This window comes from Tinamus guttatus, unplaced genomic scaffold, assembly GCF_059628265.1.
Source record: "Tinamus guttatus ecotype Peru unplaced genomic scaffold, ASM5962826v1 Tinamus_guttatus_pri_ptg000515l, whole genome shotgun sequence".
Taxonomy (NCBI): Eukaryota; Metazoa; Chordata; class Aves; order Tinamiformes; family Tinamidae; genus Tinamus; species Tinamus guttatus.
The window spans coordinates 552947-567671 of record NW_028289049.1 but is presented as its reverse complement, the minus strand read 5'-3'; the positions used below and the strand labels follow the sequence as shown (position 1 = coordinate 567671).

At 53.2% G+C, this 14725-nt stretch overlaps 2 protein-coding genes across 2 annotated transcripts; one reads left to right on the top strand and one right to left on the bottom strand.

The window, feature by feature from the left end:
- The first annotated feature begins 1267 nt into the window (after window positions 1–1267).
- Window positions 1268–5591, top strand: LRRC47 (leucine rich repeat containing 47). Its single transcript, XM_088533693.1, has 7 exons — window positions 1268–1912; window positions 1987–2433; window positions 2821–2937; window positions 3869–3984; window positions 4223–4325; window positions 4777–4866; window positions 5332–5591. The coding sequence occupies exons 1-7, from the start codon at window positions 1268–1270 to the stop codon at window positions 5572–5574; spliced, it is 1761 nt and encodes a 586-aa protein (XP_088389819.1). The 3' UTR covers window positions 5575–5591.
- Window positions 5592–5928: 337 nt separating this feature from the next.
- CCDC27 (coiled-coil domain containing 27) lies at window positions 5929–9505 on the bottom strand. Its single transcript, XM_088533711.1, has 9 exons — window positions 9436–9505; window positions 9225–9337; window positions 8960–9118; window positions 8271–8472; window positions 7641–7771; window positions 7426–7503; window positions 6815–7027; window positions 6300–6404; window positions 5929–6191 (listed from the first exon to the last, which is right to left on the bottom strand). Exons 1-9 carry the CDS (start codon window positions 9503–9505, stop codon window positions 6054–6056), a joined length of 1209 nt encoding a protein of 402 aa, XP_088389837.1. The 3' UTR covers window positions 5929–6053.
- Window positions 9506–14725: the final 5220 nt, after the last annotated feature.

Below are 14725 nucleotides of genomic sequence, written 5' to 3'. Positions count from 1 at the left end.
ATGAAAACCTCTTTTCTCTAGTGAACTTCAGCCTGTTTGTGCCTCCACCCTGGCTTTCCCTGGTTAGCCCTGGACGGAGCCAGCGTCCCCAGCCTGCGGGCGCTGCCGCAGCGGCGCAGGGAACTAAACGGGCTCAGGTACCACGTCCGAACCCGCCCTTTGTGCTTGTGACGTGGAGGCAATTTGTCTAGGATTGACCCGCTCTAGGGGTAGCTACAGGAACGCGTGATCACGGTAGCGTGCGCAGGGTGGAGGGCTGGGGTTTTGCTACCACAGAGTGAATCTGCAGCGGTGTCTTGTACATACAGCACTGATTTTATATTGACTATGTTTTATAGTTTGCTTGCAGGCTTGTGCACAAGCTTACGAATTTTACAGGTAGATCAGAGTATCTGCATTTTAAAAATCTTTTATATAATTATTTCTTTAATTATTCTTATATAACTATATAATATATATTTTATATATATGTTTATTACCACCTGCTGACACAGGTTTGCATTTTAGGGCCTGATTCCTTATGTAAGCAAAATAACCCTTGCTTTTGCTCGGAGACAAATCCATACAACGGACTCCAGGCTCATGGGCGATTGCCCAGAGCGTGTTGTCATTTTAGAAGCAAAACTGTGAGTTTTTGTAGATAAACGGAGTGAAAAACCTCCACAGTGCAAAGCACCGATGTATTTTCTGGATTGGCCCATGTAGCACTGATTTGTAGATTGAATTGATGGATACGGCTCTCCATTGCTCTGGAAGGATGGCTTTTCAACAATAATTAAAATAAAGCTAATCACTAAAATTCTACGCATAGCAGGGTCTGTGCTTACTCTATTGTAATATTTAGGGACCAGCTTTTTAACTATAGTTAAAAAGTAAGATCTGATAAAATAAACCTTGTGAATTCTGGATTAGAGACTATTTGTGAGTGTTGATTGATCCGAAGCAAAACAAAACGTTGTAGGAGGTGGCGGCGCTCTAGGCGGCCGGGAGACAAACTCGGTGGTTCCCGCGCGGCGCTCTAGGCGGCCGGGAGACAAACTCGCTGGTGCCCGCGCGGCGCTCTAGGCGGCCGGGCCGCAGACTCGGTGGTGCCCGCGCGGCGCTCTAGGCGGCCGGGAGGCAAACTCGCTGGTTCCCGCGCGGCGCTCTAGGCGGCCGGGACGCAGACTCGGTGGTTCCCGCGCGGCGCTCTAGGCGGCCGGGAGACAAACTCGCTGGTTCTCGCGCGGCGCTCTAGGCCGGGCTCGCGCGCTCGCTGGTTCCCGCCATGGCGGCGGGCGCGGCGGCGTGGCCGGAGCTGGAGGCGGCGGCGCGGGAGCGGCGGCGGGAGCTGCGGCTGGACGGGGCGGCCGTGGCGGAGCGCGTGGCCGCGGGCGGCGGGCGGCTGCCGGCCGCGCTGCTGGCGCTGCCGCTGCTGCAGTCGCTGGAGCTGGGCGGCTGCGCGGCGCTGCGCGAGCTGGGCCCGGGGCTGGCGGCCGCGCTGCCCGCGCTCCACACGCTGCTGCTGCCGGGGAACGCGCTGGGCCCCGCGGGGCTGCGCGCCGGCCTGGGCGGCCCCCTGCCCGCGCTGCGCGTGCTCGACCTCTCCGGGAACGGCCTGGAGGCGCTGCCGCCGCCGCTGGGCGGCGCCGGGCCCGAGCGCGGCGATGCGGGCGCCGAGGCCGCCGTCCTCCCGCAGCTGCAGAGCCTCAACCTGGGCGGCAACCGGCTGCGCGAGCTGGGCCCGGGGCTGGCGCGCGCCGCCCCGCGCCTCCAGGCGCTGCTGCTCTCCGGCAACCGGCTGCGCGCGCTGCCCGGCGGCCTCGTGCCGCCCGCCGCCGCCGAGCCCTTCCCGCTGCTCAGCCGCCTCGAGGCGGCCGACAACGAGGTGGCCGAGCTGGGCGCCGCCATCGCCGCCCTGCCCGCCCTCAAGGTGCGCGCCGGGGACGGGGCTCCCGCCGCGGGGCTCCCGGCGGGGCCCGGCCTGATCCCGGGTGTCTCCCGCAGAGCCTGGACCTCTCCAACAACCACCTGACGGAGCTGCCGGCCGAGCTGGCCGACTGCCCCCGGCTCAAGGAGCTCAACCTCCGCGGGAACAGGCTGAAGGACAAGCGCCTGGAGAAGATGGTCAACGGCTGCCAGGCCAAATCCATCCTGGAATACCTGCGGGCAGGAGGCCGCGGGAAGGGGAAGGCCGAGAGCGGGCGGGAGGAGAGCAGGAAAAAGAAGAGAGAGAAGCGGCAGAAGAAGGACGGCGGCGACGGGGAGCGGGACAAGCTGGAGGACGTGAGCAGGCTCCTGGTGAAGGTGCTGCACGTCTCCGAGAGCCCCGCGCCCCTGACCGTGCGCGTGGGCGCCGGCGTGAAGGACGTGCGGCCCTTCATCGTGTGCTGCGCGCTCAGAGGAGTCACCCTGGGGCCGGGCAACGCGCTCAAGAGGTTCCTCGCTGCCCAGGTCAGTGCAGCGCTGACCGGGGTTACGTGGGTCTGCGGTGTGACAGCCAAGGCCCTTCTTTGGGAAAACGTAACAGGAAAACGTAACGAGAAGGCGATGGAGACGCGTTGCCTGTATAGCAACAGCTTTTTACTGTTGTTGAAGCTGTTGAGGATTGATAATAAGCACATATTCACACTAAACTTATCCTGATTTGGCCCTAAGTTCCCTCATCTGTGATGAAGTTCTCTTTGTGCGCTCTTCCCTGCAGACTAAGCTATGACAGGCACACGGTTTCAGCTGGCGCGCTGCTGCGGACGTGCCCGTTAGATGGCAGGCGTCAGCCTCCCGCGCGCTGACCGGACTCGTGTGTTTGTGCTGGGTTTGACACCGTTCTTTATGTTCTAGACCAAACTGCATGAAGACATCTGCGAGAAGCGAACAGCGGCCACAATTGCCACTCACGATTTGCAGCTGATCAGAGGTCCCCTGACATACAGTGTCCAGCCTCCTGCTGAACTGAAGGTAGGGCCAGTGGCAATTGCAGCCTCTTTCCCTTTTGTTGTTCTCCTGTCTTTCTCTCTATTTTTCTTTATTTTTCCTTATTGTTTTCCTTACTCCCATAGTTCTAGAAGAAGTGACACCCTGTGTCCTGCGTTACAGTCTTCGTGTTCCCCTTGTACACATTAGGCTGTACCTGGAGCGCTGCACAGCAAAGCAGCTGCTCATTTGTACAACTGCACCTTGGTCAGCAGCTGCCTGTAAGGCAACGTAATTAAAATCAAATCAGGTTCTCTTAGTTTGTCCCACTCTTTGGTTGTTTATGTTGCTGCTTTCAAAGGAAAACAAAGTTTTCCTCCTAGGCCGTCCTTGACGTGAAAGAGCAGTCCTGGATGTCAAGATTTGGTCTATTCTGCTGCATGGCCAGGTGGAGAACGGCCTTCAGCCAGGGAGGCTTAGAGCAGTCCTTATGTGACGTATGTTAAGCTGCTGTTCTGTGTGCTGCAGCACACAGAACAGTAATAACATTTGAGAGCCAGTCATCAGCATTTAAGCAGAACCGGGCAAAATGCCTGGCATTGGGTGTTCTCGTGTCAAGTAGCTGCATCAAGGAAGGAAGCAGTGGCAGCAAATATCACAGAATATGCCCTGGTACACAAGTGCTGCTTCAAAAGCAATCAGGAACACACTTGTGCAAAGAACTCCATTGAACTGCTAAGGTGACAAGGTAAAGCCCACAATCTAACCACATCCCACAGCTAGGAAGACTGTTATGGAGAACAGCGATGTATGTGAACACGCGACAGCATCCACGGTTGTTTGATTCTACAAAACTGTTTGCAAGTAACTTTACTTGAAGTATGTTTTGGGTATCTTTGTACTCACAAAAGACCGTTCATGGCAGCAGTGTCCAAGTTGCTCTTACTCAAACGTTTGCTCTTCTTGTCCGGGGCAGATAACGCCCCTAGGTCGAAAGGAGATCAAGGCAAAGGATCTTGTCCGTCAGCTGCAGTTAGAAGCTGAGGAGCAGAGGAAACAGAAGAAGCGTCAAAATATCTCTGGATTGCACAGGTCAGTATAATAACGTTATATTGGGAGCCATTTCCTAGGACTAACTCATCATTTCCATGTGCTAGTGGCTTTTCTCTTGTAATCAGCTGTATCACCGTGATAACACCTTGTTGAATTTTGGTGCTCTCAATCCCCTCTGTGGTATGTGGGGCTCAGGAACACTATTCGTTTTGTCACTGCTTTCTGCCCAGATGTCCAGCTGCTGGTTCACTCACGTTTTACTTTTCTTTCTTGGCAGATATCTTCAGTTACTGGATGGCAAAGACAACTATCCATGTCTTGTGGATGCCGAAGGCGTTGTTATTTCTTTCCCGCCAATAACCAATAGTGAAAAAACAAAGGTATAAACAATTAGTCCCTGTTAGAGTGGGAGCACCTCAATCAGAATCGAACAGTGATTTATTTTTTTCCACCGAGGAATAATTAGCTCCAGACTCCAAGACATGCAGCAGCCTGTGAAGCTTATGGTCACATTCCAAATGCCAATCTCCATTGCATGAACTCTCTGAGCTAGAGTATCAGATTGAGGTGAATCTTAAGGGGTTAAATTTTACATTTGCAATTTGCAAAGCTATGGCAAGCTGCTCCAAAGGTACAGGTTTTCCTTTGCAGATAAATCTTTATTGAATGGCAAAGGGAAGGGCAGGACTACAGATTGGTACTGTAAAGAAAGGGAGCACTTAGCATGTGGTCTGAATGCCTCTCCTTCAGCTCGTGTATTTTGAGAAATTTTGCCAAATAACAGAGTATGCTCTGACTCATTACTTGTTTTACCTCTTGAAATCCTTCCAGATTAAGAAAAGCACGCGTGATCTGTTTCTAGAAGTGACAAGCGATGCCAGTTTACAGATATGCAAAGATGTCATGGATGCACTGATTCTGGTAGGTAATCCACTAAGATAATCTGATTTGTTCTTGGGGTGCTTCTTAGCGAAATGTTTCAGTGCTCGCACGTGTTGGAGAAGAGCACAGAAGTTGTTTCTTTATTTCCTCTTCTATTTGTGCTGTATTTCAGGAGATTTCTATATGCTTATTTCCTGAGTGACTGGCAGACTTTAAAAACTTGCCAGGGATAAATTATGTTGTGTTACCACAGTTGGAAATAGATGGTGTGTCTTTTGACACCTTCAGGTTTAGCAGGTGCCCAGTAAAGATACAGCAGTGGTAACTTCACTAGTTCTTTCAGTTTCCATAAAGATTTTAACCCACCAAATAATGTTTTTGTGCCAAGAGCCCTTCAGGGGCAGGCCAAATTGTATCTCAAAAACAACTTTGAATTGCTCAGAGAGCACAGATGCAGTGTTCATACTTAGTTTAATCTTGTTTTCTATATTTTGCTTTTAACAGAAAATAGCAGAACTAAACAGATTCACCTTGGAAAACAGGGAAGACGACTCCGGCTCAGATAATGAATCTGATGCTCTTTGTGGGCCTGTGAATTTGAATCCTGGGCAAAATGTGCAGCAGACGAGTTCTCCGTTGGTGGTAGAGCAGGTTCGAGTGGTGGACACAGATGGGAACTTGAAAGTACTTTATCCTTCAAAAACTGACCTAGCCACAGTTTCTTCTCTTCTGACTGTATTGCGCTAGCAGCCGTTAATCTAAGAGCAGGATTCGGTTTTCATCTTTTTCATGTTCAAGAATGCAAATTGCACACAGTGAGATTGTTACTTTTTAAGAAAAGTGCAGTGTATCCTGCCTTGGTATGTAAAACTTTCAACTTTGATCAAACTATGTGAAAGAGTGTTGCATTCTTTCAGCCATAATAAAAATTTACCACTGGTAATTACCTCTTTTGAGCTCGGCAATGGTGATCTCTCTAGCACGTTTTAATAACAATGCTGTCTTAACATGCCCCAAAGACATGGACTATTTAATTTTGGCAGGTTTGCAAGACTGACCTGATCCTAATTAGAGAAACTTAGCAATGCATCCTCACACATATGTGATGAACAGTTTAATTGGTCAGTAAGGCACTGTCTGAAAACAAAGCAACAGGAGCCTGGAGGTGCTGACACATATTCTGACCGTCTCAGCTGTGAAGATTCGTTTTCAGGCATCAGATGACACTACTTCTGGGGACTCTTTCTGCTACTCCTGGAATTGGGGAGGGATGAAGCAGGTGTGTCGGGGCTGTAGAGAGATGGGACCTTGACGCCCTTCTGTTTCAGCATCTGATGGAACTCCATCCGTTCGTTAATAATTTTCTGAAAATCAGAGATGTGCAGAGCGATACGTTAGGCTGACAGTGGTATTTTCTTGTCTCATCAGCTCCGCGCTAGCTCAGAGAAGCAGAGCTCCAAGGACTCACATACCTGCATTGCCTCCAGCACCTCCTCATCAGTCAGTTCTGCCTGGGGACACTTGCTGCCTGCAGCACTGAAGGTGGCCTGAATTATTTTGCTTCGGTATCTTTCAAACTTTGATAAAATAGGAAAGTAGGTATGCTCAGTCTTTATGTGAGACTGCCCGGCACTTTCATGGAGCTTACTATGAGCCAGAGGTACTTAGGGGTCTTCTATGCTGTCACACTTGAGAAAAGCTGCTAGTGAGTGCTGAAATGGGAAGCCCGTTCTTGTGAAATGGCTACGGTTCAGCACGGGCTCCACCTGGAGCTGCACATACTTTGTGGTAAAGATGTATTTCCAGGTGGAGAAAGTACCTTCCCACGGGAGGCAAGTTAGGCCCCCAGGGAGTCTGCAGCGCCCTGGTTAGGTCCCCTGTGCTGCTACCTGGAAATGGCTCTAAGCTTTCTGATTCTCTGCTTGAAATGGCTGAAGTGCCTCTTAAGAGGGAGGGAGGAATGGGAAGTGAAAGAGGCTGCGTTTACCCTGCTGGAGATGCTTTGGAGGGCTACTTTAGTTTGCTGCTCCATGTGCTGCAGCAGGTCGGCTTGGCTCTGGATTGCCTCCTGTGCCCGTTGCTGCTCCTGGATGTGGTACTCGTTGACCAGAACCTTTGCCTGCAGCTGGCTGACTGCGCTCTGCAGATCGCTGATGAGCTGGTTCTGCTCAGCCAGTTTGGATTCTTGTTGTGTCACAGTCTGGGGAGACACATAAATCAAGCCCTTAAGAACAAGTGAGGAAGGTGGTGATCCGGCTCAGCCACATCTTCCCCGTATCTGGTCCAAATCCCTCTCATATTTCTCAGGATTTGCAGACTTAGAAAGCTTGTCAGCACCAGGAACCATTACTACTTTGGGATTTTCTCCAAATCTACTGTGCTGAGTAATACTTTTACTTAGAGCAGCTAGAAGCAGCACGTTTGCTATTAGAAAAATAACCAGGCAGTGAAATAAACTTGGGAATCAGATGTTCACAGTAACTTAACTGGATTTTTTTCATGAGACAGATGCCCTCAGACCTGAAACAAGCATAGCTAGCTGAGCCACCAATGCTAGAATTTTCCATAATTCATCATGGCACTTTGCACCAAATTCACCTGTCGAAGACTGCAGTTCTCCCTCTCTATTGTTGCCATCATTTCTCCATGCTTCCGTTCTTCTCTCAGGCTGCAAAACTAAAAAGATTTTACGCCTCAGGTGTGCAGTTCGTACCTGGACTTGCTGCCTCGCTAGAAGGGGAGCTGTTTCCCAAAGAGCAGCTCCCCTGCTGCCACCCCCGTGGGCAGCCGCCGTCCCTGCGCCAGGGCGCTACCTTGGCAGACATGGCCTGGAGCTGCTTCTCGCGCTCTCTCAGCTCCTTTTGCAGTGTTTCCTTTTCAGATTTGGTTCTCCGAAGCTGGGACTCTTGGATCTCCAGTTGTCTTTGCAAGGCAGAGAGGGCACCTGTAAATTTGGAGTACTGCCATAAGTGAGCTGAATCCCTGTCAAAAACTGCAAGAAGCTTTTTCTTCAGGTAAGTATAAGCAGACCTGCTTATAGACTGTGGGTGAAGCTAAAACTACTGCCACAAGGAGACAAATTAATATTTCGTGGTACTTCACTGTCATATATAATAAACTCATATAACCTCATTTTGTGAGTAGAAGCTGTTCTTAGGGCTAGTTTGGCCAGTAATGTAAACACAAGTGTGCCAGAGAGCCCAAACCCTTTCGGGTACCCCAGGATGCTGCTCAGGACTTTTTGTACATCATTTCCTCGTGCATGTCTAGGAGGAGGCCTCAAAGTAAGTGTTGTTTCTGAAGCACTCTGAAAGCAATGAGCGAAAACAGGAGGTTTTGCCCTCCTGAGAACCTAGGCTAGGTTTTTTTCAAGGTAAGTAGATTTGCAATAGAACAAACTTGGTAACTAGTAGCAATGGCGGCAGGCGCCGCTCCCGGGGTACCTGTGGCCATGCTGTAGTCGTGTTTTGTCTTGTGCAGCTCTTGGCAGAGCTCCTGCTTGGCTTCCTGCAGGTCAGCGACCTGGGCCCGCAGCTCCTGCTCTCCTGCTCCCGGCGGCTCCCGAAAGGCCCCGGCAGCCTCCGCCTCCCCGAGAGCTTCCTCGGCACCCTCGGTACCTGGGCTCTCCTGCTGCGTTTCTGTGTGCTACAAAGAGAGGGGAGCAGGGACTTCTGAGGCGTTAATAAAGCCTTGTGCAGAGACGCACGGATTCACAGCTGGAGCCGAAATGTTTTAGGGAAAGCTGGTGTGTTATTGCTTAGCCCCTGAGGAGGTGGGAGGAGGGCAGGTTCCATGGGCATAATCAAAGGATTCAGTGGGATTTCCAGACCCTGTAGCGATTGCTAGTTTTCTTGCTTGGGCAAATGGACAATCTTGAAGTCTCAGATTTTATCATGATACTTGCATTGTAATGGTAAGCAAGCCACTTTCTCTCTCAAACTTGTCCCGAGGCTGCTTTGCCCTACACTGTCCTCTCTCGAGCTTGCTAAACGAAAAACCTTTGACTCCCCGTTACCAGTGAGCAATCGTGAAAACACATTTTTCTGCAAGGGAAAAGGGAGGGCGCCAGGAGCAGCAAGAAGCCCCAGCAGAGGGAACGCGGCCCGTTCCGCAGAACAGCCAGCGCCGTTACCGCCTGCGCGACGCCGGGGCCCGTGAGCAGCTCCAGCCGCCGCCGCAGGCTGCCCAGCTCGTCCCGGAGCAGGGCGATGGCGCCGTCCTTCCTGGCGCACTCCGCCTCGTAGCGCGAGAGCCGGGTGACCTCCTCCTGCAGGGCCGCCAGGCGCTGCTCCTGCGCGGACAGGGCTCTCGGTGGGCGCCGGGCAGGAGCGGAGCGAGGCCCCGGGGTGTCCCCGTCCCCCCCGGGGTGTCCCCGTCCCCCCCGGGGTGTCCCTCACCTTGTCGCGGCTCTCGGCGCTGTGTCCCGGCGGCGCCTCGAGGCCGCCCGGCTCGCGGGGCAGCTCCCGCGCGGGCTCCGGCTCCGCGGGGCTCAGCGGGGGCTGGAGGCCGCCTGCGTGCGGGGCAGCGGGGCTCAGCGCGGGGCTCGGCGCGGGCGGCGGGGCCCGCGCGGGCCGTTCCGGGGGCGGCTCCGCCAGGCGCGGCCCTTACCCAGGTGCGCGGTGGACGTGGCCTTGTGGCACGTGCCGAGGCAGCGGGGCCGCCGCGGGAGCGGGCCCATGGCCGCCTCCCCCGCTCCGCCGCCCAGCGGCTCCTCCTGCGCCGCGGGCCCCGCCGGCCGAGCGGCCTCCAGCCGGGACAGCCGGCGGCTCCCGGCTCCGCGCCGCGCCGCGCCCAGCGCCGGCGGCTCCCCCGGCGGCTCCCCCCTCGCGGCCGGCGGCGCGGCGCTCCCGGCGCCCGGCTCCTCGCCCCCGGTGCCCGCGGTGCCCCCGGTGCCCCCGGTGCCCGCCTCCCCGCCCGCCGTTCCCCGCTCCCCGCCCGCGGCGCTCATGGCGGCGGCGGCGCCGCGTCCCCGGGGCCGGTCTCCCGGCAACGGCGGGTTCAGCACGGCGACGCGGACAGCGGCCGCCCCGCGGCGCCGCTTCCCCCTTCCGCTTCCGGGCGGGCGCCCGGCGCGGCGGGGCCGCCATGGGCCGCAGGAAGAAGACGCTGCACGACTACGCGGCCGAGTTCGCCGAGCTGGCCGTGAAGCGGCACCTGCTGCAGCGCGGCGCGCCCGGCGAGCCCGCCGTGGTGGAGACGCTCTACTGCACGTGCTGCGAGCTGCCCATGCGCGTGCGGCGCGACCGCATCCTGGAGCACCTGGCCTCGGGCCGCCACTACCGCAACCGCCGCCTGGGCCGCGCGCACGGGCTGCGCGCGCCGCTGCTGCTGTGAGCGCGGGGCCGGGCGCGCGGGGGGCGGCCCCGGGCCGCGCGGCGCCGCTCAGCGCCCTCCCGTTTCTCTGCCCGTGCAGATCCGCCGCCCCGGAGCTCGGCGCCGGCCTCCCGCTGCAGCTCGACGCCGCCGCGCTGCTGCCCCCGGCCTCCTTCCTGCTGTCGGGCTGCGGCGCCGCCCCGGGCCCGCCCGGCGGCACCGAGGCCCCGGCGCCCTCCACGTCGGGCGGCCCCGCCGCCCCGCAGCCGCCCCGCAGGCACCGGCACCCCGCGGGCGGCGGCACCGGCAGCGGCCCGGAGCGCGGGCTGGGCCTGGCGCTCTTCGGCGTCGGGCTGGCCGGCAGGGCCTGGTTCCAGAGCGCGCTGGAGGAGCGCGGCTGCCGCCTGCTCTACGTGGTGGAGGAGCAGCCGCGCGAGGCCGAGCGCGCCCTGGGCGCCGAGCTGCTGGCGGGCGCCACGGTGCTGCGGCAGCAGGACGCGGAGGCCGCGCTCAGCGACCAGCGGTACGGCCGGGAGAGCCGCGCTCGGCCTGCCCGAGCCTCCCCGCTGCGCCCGGGGAGCTCCGAGCCCGCTTATCCGCCCTCGGGGATTGGGGAACGCGGGTGGGGAGCGCCGGGGTCCCGGCCAGGCCGGGTCAAGCTTTGCTCCACCTGGGAGATCCCGGACATCTCCGGGCTTCCCAGGAAGCAGAGCTCGACTTCGGAGCCCGGGGCTTCCGGAGCACTCGGGGGAGCGGGCTGTTCTGGTGAAGAATATGAAGAAAAAAATCCTTTTCTGCTTTCTTATATAGTGACATATAACACGTGCCCACTGGCTTTTCTGCTTCAGAGGAGCTGGCTCTTTTGAACTGTCCTCAGAAAGCAGAATATTGTAAATACAGAAAACTGGCTTTTTGCTCCACAGCTTAAGCAAGCAAATGCAATCTAGTGCTGTTGTTGCAGCCGCCTCTTAAGTCAGTAGAGTAAATATCATTACAGAACTGAGAGGCGGACTTGATGTTAAAAATAAAAGTAAGCCTGGTGTTAAAAGTGAAAACATGCACGGTTCTACCAGATAGATATTTTTAGATCTTTTTGTACATTTTTGACTAGCAAAGTTCAAGTAGCTTTCAAAGAGATCTTGGAAGACTTTCTTTTCTGACGTGAAAGGAAACCAGTGCAGTTTAACCGTGTCTGTTTTCATTTTCATTAAGGATGTGTTCCTTCTCTATGTGCTTTGAAGAAATGCTAAGGAAGCTACTGGCTTCGAGTTAGGGGGTTTTGTTAGAGCTTGGCTTCCTGCATTACTGTCTCTTTCAAGCATTAGTGCCTCAGAATAGTTTAAGAAAGCTAACATTTAACGTAACTGTACCTGAAAGGAGGTTAGGGCTGCGATACTCCACGAGGAATCGTGTCCTCCCTGAAGACCTTTCTTTGAACCCCTGCAGGGTGGCGGGAGTCATTGTGTGCTCACCTCCCGAGGAAGCTTCTGAGATCGTCATGGGCGCTTTACGAGCGGGTAAGATCCACTGCTGCACGTGCAGCTCCTGTCTGTGCTCTTGTTGCTGGGGGAGGCCTTGCATGGCCACTTGCTGGCCAAACACACTTGGTGCCTCTTTCTCAAATAATTGCATCTTTCTGTACATTGGTCACTTGTGCTTTAACTCTGTACTTTGCAGCAGTGTCCCTTGAGATGTACAGACTGATTGCATAATTAAAGAGAAATTAGTTCATTAATGACACTGGTGTTAATGGCTCAGGTGCAAATGGTGTTTGTGCTATGCTGTTCTCACTACCAGTACTTCAAATTTCCAGTTCTAGAAGTTCAACCAGGAATAAAAGGAAAGTTAGCTATAAAACCAGTGTGACCTCTTGGGTTCTGTAAACTGGTTAATGAAACCATAGCAGCTGGCAGCAAAAGGGATTGAGTATCATCAGCATAAAAGCCATGCTGTGGTTTCTTGGAACATGCTTTTTAGAATGTACTGACTTACTGTATACAATATTGCAAGATGAACAACGTTCAGCTCACATTGTGCCCTGCCTTCACTTCTATATTCTGTGACATTTTGCATAGGGAAAGGTGTATTTTGCGAGAGGCTCCCCAGTTTAGACAGGCAGACAGCAGAAGCTTGTTTTGATGAAGCTGACAGATGTGGAAGACCATTGGTTTGTGGATTCTACAAGTAAGACCAGCCTTTTTCTTCTGCTCTATGCTTGTTAAGAAGTGCATGTCTGAAAGTAGCACTGGTTTCCTCAAATAAGCTTTGTTTTGTTGCTGCTTGTCAACATTGTTTGGCGCCGAGGTTGGATTTGATTAATTCTTTATGCTTAATGGAGGTGAAATCTGGTCTGTTACAGAATTAAAATACATACTGACATACTGAATTACATACAGATGAGAATGGAACTCAAATGATTAAACTTTTGAGACATGAGAGCCCCTGTTTTTTAGAATGGACATAGGTGATTTCTGCAGATACTTTGAGACTTTGGAAAGGCTAGTTGAAGCTGGAAGGAGGGAAATATTCTGGCAATGCTGGGCCCTTCTCTAAAGCAACTTCTTGGCCTGTGGTTTTAGGAACAAAAGGAGTTTGTTCATAGGTTGTGTGTGTGTGTGCACGTGCTTATATACAACGGCTGGGTCGGGCAGATCGGTGGTTTTGTTAAACACGCGGCTACTGAGATTTTCATTGGTTTTGGGGTAAAGCATTCATTGTTTTCTGGGTAAATGCTGCAGCATTAAGCTTTGTTCATTTATAGCAGACATCTTGATGAAACGTCAGGCCCCGCGGGTTGTACTGCTCTGCCTTTAGAGGAGATACAGCCGGTAACACCCAGGATTGCAAAGTGCATGTTTGTAAAAATGCTGCTTCACGTTAGGGTTGTTGGCCTATCTGATAGGATACATTTATTTATCCTTATACAGTGAAGCTTCCACTTGTGACTTTTCATCACAAAGCGATTGAATAATCGAACCAGAAAGAACGTAGATTAATTTTAACTCCCTTCATCTCTTTAAACCTCAGGGAACTCTGCTATAAGCAAAGAAGCTACTTTAAACTTAGGATTTAAGAAGGCATGTGTAGTGTGGATGTGGGTTGTTAGTAAACGCGCTTGGCTGTTTACTGCCCTCCTCTAGGATGGTCCCTTTCACCACCAGCAACAATTCCCTGCACTGTGAATGCGTTTTGTGAATGTTAGTGCATAATCACACAAAACGCCCACGTTAACGTTGGCCTGTTCAATCTGAGTGCTCTGTGTACAGGCCTGTTCCCCAGCCATAAAGCTGAATGTGAACTTCTCTTGAATATCCATTCTGGTCCACACTCGCCTGAGTATTAGCCTGAAAGTGAGGCTCTAAGAAGAGCTACCTGTAACTTAATGGACTTCTAAATCCTTTTAGTCCTTGTAGCTTCATTTCCTCTTTTAAGTTGTTGATCCTTAAGTGCAGTGAAGTGCGGATGTTGACGCTTTTTGCAAGAAGCAAAGTGCTGTGTACAAGGTGCTGAACTTGGAGAAGTGGATGGGGAAAGCGGCGCGGACGCCCGCGGGTGCGCGGAGGGGCAGAGCGGAGCCCTCCGCGCCCAGCACCGTCACCCCCTGCGTGTTTCTCTTTGCACCGAAGGCGTTTTGACCCCGCGCTGCAGTTCTTGTACAAAAAGGTCCGCGACAGCCGGGCGCTGGGGAGGATTCACCGCATATCGACCATCAGCAGCATTTATCCCGCAGCCTCTCTCAACTTCCTGAAGAAGTCAGGTACAGCAGCTTTCCTCTGAACGTCTGTTCTCAAAGGATTAGAAATGTGCTTGCCCCTTGATCTCACCAAAGATTAATTCTGCTTGTGTGTTCTAGGATGCATGTTTTTTTCTCTTTTGAGGAGTATTTTCTGTAATGTTTGTTTCTGTTGTGCAAGTATAACTCTTTGTATTAGATTTTGCTTTTGCATCGGTCTCGGTGCAGTTCAGAAATGTAAATTTACTGTGAGTTTTAACTATGAAGACCTTCATGCCCAGTTTTGCTTCTTCCAGGTGGAATTTTTTATAATGCTGCGGTGCATGATATAGATATCATCAGTTTGTTGCTGGGAGAGAGTGCACCAGATACAGTATTTTCACTGGGACATGCATTCTGTGCAGGTAAGGCTAAATCTGTGGATAATTGATTCTGTAACTTTTGTACTTTTCAGTTATTTCATATTTCAGTACTAGCCTTGGGGAAAACAAAGGTTGTATGGTACATTGTTCCCTTGTGGAATTACACACAATTATTCCCTCATGGAGCTGTTGAAAAAACAGCCTAGTGCAGTAGAAGACAAGTGCTAAGGGGGTTGCTGTAGACAGGGTATTTTGGTAATTATTTCTTCATTTTTGCCAGTTCCCTGCAAAAAAATAAATTGCTGCAGAGAGATCCCTGAGCTTGGCGCTGTGAAGAGCTGAGGGATGTAGGAGCTTGCAGTCTAGAAACCCGCGTGCAGAAGGCAGCTAGCAAAGCTCCGCGCTTACAGCGATGTCGGTGCGGTCTTTCCAGTTCCCTGTTTGACTCTGACCTCCCTCGTGCTCGGTGCTGTTTGCTCTTTGCTGTTCC